Source organism: Giraffa tippelskirchi, chromosome 9, assembly GCF_054371585.1.
Source record: "Giraffa tippelskirchi isolate mGirTip1 chromosome 9, T2T-mGirTip1v1.2.pri, whole genome shotgun sequence".
NCBI classification, from domain to species: domain Eukaryota; kingdom Metazoa; phylum Chordata; class Mammalia; order Artiodactyla; family Giraffidae; genus Giraffa; species Giraffa tippelskirchi.
The window spans coordinates 99,780,549-99,786,677 of record NC_137283.1 but is presented as its reverse complement, the minus strand read 5'-3'; the positions used below and the strand labels follow the sequence as shown (position 1 = coordinate 99,786,677).

Below are 6,129 nucleotides of genomic sequence, written 5' to 3'. Positions count from 1 at the left end.
TTTTTACTCCAGGGAAATTTTGCAATTTTCGATGAAATTACTTTGTTTCAGAAAACTCTGATAATAAGAAAAAAATGGATGACAGGATTTATGAAAAATTCTATAGACAATTGGTTTTCCAGTTAAAATGAGCTGCAGACAATTACCTTGGAACAGAAGACATTTTCAGATCAAGAAATTTACACATTTACATGTGACATTAGGAAGTACACACTTTTCTTATTATGTAATATTATCATACAGTACTTTCCTTAAAATGATTAATAAATCTTGAAATCCAATTTTTTAAAAAAGCACATCTATTTTATAAACCTGAATACATACCAACCACTGCCAAAGCTTTATCAATGACTTTATTTCCACCTCCTCATTTTATAGATGGCAGAAGCTGTGAAGAAACATATATATAGCAAACAAATATATCAGAAGGTACTCAACACCACTAATTATCAGGGAAAGTCAAATCAAAATCACAATGAGCTATCACCTCATACCTATTAGAATGGCTATTATCAGAAAGACAAGAAATAACAAGTGTTGGTAAGAATGTGGAGAAAAAAGAAACCTTATACATGTTGGTGGGAAAGTAAACTGGCACAGTCACTATGGAAAATAGTATGGAGGTTCCTCAAAAAGATTAAAAAGAGAGCTACCCTATGATCCAGCAACTACACTTCTGGGTATTTATCTGAAGAAAATGAAAATACAAACTTGGAAAGATATACATGCAACCTTATGCTCAGCTTTACAACAATAGCCAAGACATGAAAGCAACTATCCATCAATAGATGAATGAAAAAAGAAAATGTGCTCGCCTGCTCTCTCCACACACACACACACACACACACACACACACACACACACACACACACACACACACACACACACACACACACAGGAATATTCACATAAAAAGAAGGAAATCTTGCCATTTGTGGAAACATGAATGGATCCTGACAGCATTATGCCAAGTGAAATTAGTCAAACACAGAAAGACAAATTATGTTTTTTTAAAAAGCAAACAAAAAAATTACACTCATATAAAGAGAACAGACTGATGGTTGCCAGTGGCACAGGCTGAAGGGTGAGTAAAATGGATGAAGGCGATCAAAAGGTACAAACCCTCAGTTATAAATAAATCACAGGGATATAATGTTCAGTATAGTGACTACGGCTAATAATACTGCACTGCATATTTGAAAGTTACTAAGAGTAGATCTTATTACAAGGGAAAAAATTTTGTAGCTAAGTATAGTGATGGATGTTAACTGGACTTATTGTGGTGATCATTTTATAACATACACAAATATTGAATCATTATGTTACATACCTGAAACTAACATGTTATATGTCAATGATATCTCAATTTAGGGGAAAAGGGAAAGAAAGAAAAACGCAGGCCCAGAGATATTAAGTACTAAGTGACAGATAGAGAATCATCCAGATTCTGAATCTGATAAAACCAGAAACAAAAATCCAAGCCTTCATTCAGGTTAATGCTCTTTCTGTTACACCATGCCAGCTCCTTTGTTTCTGTTTCTAGTTTCTTTAGATTGAACATTTTTTGCTGTGTTCATAAATATCCTGATGCTGCGAAAGACTGAAGGCAAAAGAAGAAGTGGGTGGCAGAGGATGAGATGATTAGACAGCATCACTGACTCAATGGACATGAATTTGAGCAAACTCTGGGAGATAGTGAAGAACAGGGGAGCCTGGCGTGCTACAGTCCATACGGTCGCAAAGAGTCGGACACGACTGAGCAACTGAACAACAGCAAAACAAACGAGAAGCAAAACAAGTCAGGTACCAGGTTTCAAGTTTTCCATGTTAATAAGTCTCAAATATTTTTAAAGTTTTGCTTCTCAACACAATACTTGTCGAGTTTCATAACATTTCTGCTTACTACCACGCAGCGGAAAGAAGTAGAGCAGTCTGTGCTTCCAGACACATCGTCAAATGCTGACTTCACGCGTGCTAGTCCTCAGAGCATCCACTGGAGGGAGGCAAACACTAGATTCTGAGCCTTACCTGCACTGGTGTTCCCCTTTCTTGCCGAAACTCTTCCATTTGCTGCTGCTGCCAAGAAGCTAAACTGTACGAGTCCTCTGTAGTTCTGCCCTCTAAGGGGTTCGTCCGCAACTGCTCAGTGAGCCACATCTGCGTCCTCACAGAAGGCTGGATGGGAACTCCACCTACTGCTTGCTGACCAAGCATTAAATATTTCGGAGATTCAAAAGCCTCTGAGCTTGTCATAATAGGCTTGCTTTCAGGTAAGGCACTGTATGTCATGTCTAAGGCCTGTCTCCTAAGGGTGGAGGAAGACGCTCTAAAGTCCTCTTTGCTACAGCTCTCAAATTTATATTTGCTGTCCAGAGTTGATGGTCGTTTTTTATTTATTTCCTTATCCTCTAGCTTAAGCATCTCCATACTGTCATGTAAACAGCTGGGTCCAATGGTCCTTAGCTGTGCTGTTAATGCCTTGTCTCTCCCTGTCTTTTCCAAACCTCTCCTTGATTCTTCTGTGTGCACAATGCCACCCTGGCTACAGTTCTCTGGGACGGTGAGTTTGGATAATGATGACCATTTCCGGAGGGGCCGGAAGTCCTTCATGTCCAGTGAGGAGTCCTGCTCCCCCCTACTATGATTTCCCAATGCTTGCATGAGGCTTATACTCCATTTTGAGCCATCTGATGTCAATGATTCCCTATGTTTGGAAACTGAAGCACTGGAGTTAGACGGCATGACATGGGCAGTAGGAAGAGTAACCAACGACCGACTAGGCTTAAAAGATAAAGTGCCACTTGAAGTTGAATGATCTGGAAAGAAAAAAGAATGCCAAATTAGTTGTAATTAACAGAAAGAAAAAAAAAAGAGGCAAAATGTAAAATGCCAAAACAGAAATCTGAATATGGTTTCCCAGCACAAGTTTTTCAAAAGCACTTCATCAACATGAGAGACTTACTACTTATTACTATTACTGTTATTATTAGTCATCTGAAACAAATCAAACCTACTTTCATATATTTTCTAAAAATGGATATATAACAAAATATATGCTCATTTGCAATCTACTTACAGATGAAAATGACTGGAAAACAGGTATATATTCACCAAAGTACTATGCCTTAAAAGAAAAATCCATCTCCCCATTGAAAGGTTTTATTCATGATAAATCATTGACGCCTCACACACAACTTCTAACTTTACTTAAAAAATGGCATCTCTTAGTGTCTTTCCTCAACTGTGGAAATCTAGGCCCAATCTGAACACTGTAGTACCTCTCCACACTCGAAATCAAATCAGAAATATGGGTAAAGGTGCTCCTGCAGTAATGGAAAATAATCAGAAAGGGTTCTAGCAATATATTTGCAGATGCAGAGTAGTTTCTACATTCTCATTCTCCCTTAATGGCATCCTCAATGATATATTTTTCCAAGCTAGAACACCTGGAGTCTACTTTGATTCCTATCTTTCTCTGCACATTTACTAAATTCCCAGGTTGTACATTTTTACTTCCAAAATGACTGCACAGCTATTGCTGTAGATCAGACCTTCACATAATACTATCCCACACATAGGAACAGCTGTAGTAGGCAATATGGAAGCCCAAAAGATAAATAAGGGCCTCTACACTCAATGGCTGCTGCTGCTGCTAAGTCGCTTCAGTCGTGTCCGACTCTGTGCGACCCCATAGATGGCAGCCCACCAGGCTCCCCTGTCCCTGGGATTCTCCAGGCAAGAACACTGGAGTGAGTTGCCATTTCCTTCTCCAATGCATGAAAGTGAAAAGTGCAAGTGAAGTCGCTCAGTCGTGTCCAACTCTTAGCGACCCCATGGACTGCAGCCTACCAGGCCCCTCTGTCCATGGGATTTTCCAGGCAAGAATACTGGAGTGGGTTGCCATTGCCTTCTCCGTTACACTCAATGGACTTACCATCAAATGCCAAACCACCATCAAATATGCCAAACTAAAATCAAAGATTATCATTTTATCACATGATATACAGAAAGGTGATAGCAATTTGAAGTGTAGGGGTGGGGTGCTGAAATGTAACTTTTACAGTTTGTTCTCTATGCTTTTCCATAATGTTTGACTCAGTATATATTTAAATATTACTTGTGAGTTTTTATATTGTTTTAAATAAATAAAGCAACAGGGAAAAAAATGCTGAGGAAATCATAAGAAGATTCAGATGAGAAAGAGCCAGGCAAACTATTTTAAAAATATAATTCCAAGAGGTCTCTGCACAGAATTTATTCACCTGGAGATGCAAGGGGGAAAATATTATAGATGAAAGAATAAGAGAAAAAGTATCACAAAATATCACTGTAATTTACCGTATTACAGGTTACCACCAGCCTCGACAGAACTCTTTCATACTCAAGAAAATTCCCATATTATAAGGCCAACATCCCCAAATAAATTTTAGACCTTAAATTCCCAACATACCCTGCAACTATGATACAGACATTCAGAAGCACCTGCACAGATTTCAGTTTGGAAGTGAGTCACATGAGAAAATGGGCTCTGTGTGGAGCTACCATTTCTGCCAACAGCAGAAACATTAGCCTCCCAGTGACAACAGGAGAGGTGGCCAAACCAAGTGCTGGCAGAGAAGGGGCAGCAACTGGGCAGCGTCGGTCGGTTCCTCTAATGGGGCAGGATAATGTCTGTTCTCAGAGGTGCCTGAGGCATATTACCTGGAAGCTTAACCCTAAGCCTGGTTCTCCAATGCTCCTCAGAAATTTTGAGTTAACAAAACACCCTTAAATAAATTCCTCCTATTCTCAATCATCCAGTCAGCTTCTTCCGCTAATTAAGAACTCTAACTGATCCAAGTATGTAGCCAGGATAATATTTCAATAAAATAAATGTTTTTAAAAAGAATACTTATTTTTTAAAAAAAGATGCTAAACTCACTAAACAGTAAAAGTGCATTCCCTATTACACACATAAAACTATTAATAACTGCTAATATCCTATGATGATAGAACATAAAACTGTTACAGCCTTTGGAAGAAGAGGGGTAATCTGTATACATCAATATTTAAAATATGCAAACATATAGGTAAATATATAAATACACACATATCCACGGGCAGATAAATGATCTGGAGGAATATGTGGTGGTGGTTTAGTCGCTCAGTCATGTCTGACTCTTGCAACCCCATGGACTGTAGCCCACCAGGCTCCTCCGTCCATGGGATTTCCCAGGCAAGAATACTGGAGTGGGTTACCATTTTCTTCTCCAACTAATCTTCATGAGACCCAGGAATCGAAGCCAGGTCTTCTGCACTGCAGGCAGATTCTTTACTGACTCAGCTACGAGGGAAGCTGTGTATATAAGTACACACATATTCATGGGCACATAAATGATCTGGAGGAATATACTCAAAACTTAATAAACACAGGTAGAAAGAGGAGAAAAGGAGAAGGATGCTTTCACATTCTACTTTACATAATGTCTTATTTTAATTTCTTTCCAAAGAGCATAAATTTACCATTTGGCCAAACTTCTGCAAAGATGTTTTATTGTGTCACCTCAAAGAGTCTGAAATATCAAAGAACACCGCTTCTAAAGTATGAATTATATATGAGGTGACTGTCTCATGTTCCATGCCACAGCTGAAACTTCTGAGACCAGCTGAAACTTCACCAGTCCTGGATGCTACTTCTATCTGAAAATATGCTAACTTCCTGTCTACCTTTGCAAGCTTGATATTTCCCAACTGCACAGAAAATCAACAATTGGTAATAAAAACCAATTCTACATCACACTAGTATTTACTCCTACAAATCTAAAAGCTACTGTAACATATCCTGTTCATAGAACATTACATTAAGAATAGAATTTACTCCAAAACTCACTTACATCTAAAGTTCTCAAATTTCAGCACAAAACACAGTTACCTGGTATCTGGAGCCCTACTCCAAGAGATTATCATTCAGTTAAGAGTAGAGAAGGTCCAGGAAACATCACTTTTTAATAAGTGATTCTGCTATTCTATTCAGTACAATGTCATTCCACCTGTGACTGATTTCAGTTCTGAAGCCTTCAATTTCAAGATTAAATATCTCAAGTCCAACCATCAACAGTATCTGAGGTTCGTTGTAAAAACTGATTTACT

General features: G+C 38.5%; 1 protein-coding gene across 13 annotated transcripts in view; it reads right to left on the bottom strand.

Annotated features, from left to right (window-relative positions):
* The window catches only part of CEP85L (centrosomal protein 85L), a 203,474-nt gene that overhangs the window by 90,884 nt on the left and 106,461 nt on the right, over positions 1-6,129 (bottom strand). For all 13 annotated transcript variants that reach the window (XR_014065799.1, XR_014065798.1, XM_081530910.1 and 10 more), the window contains one exon: positions 2,029-2,816. Coding sequence is in view for 11 of the 13 variants with exons in the window: in XM_081530903.1 (XP_081387029.1) it covers positions 2,029-2,816 (788 nt within the window). In the remaining 2 variants the exon portion in view is untranslated. The remainder of the gene's footprint in view (positions 1-2,028; positions 2,817-6,129) is intronic.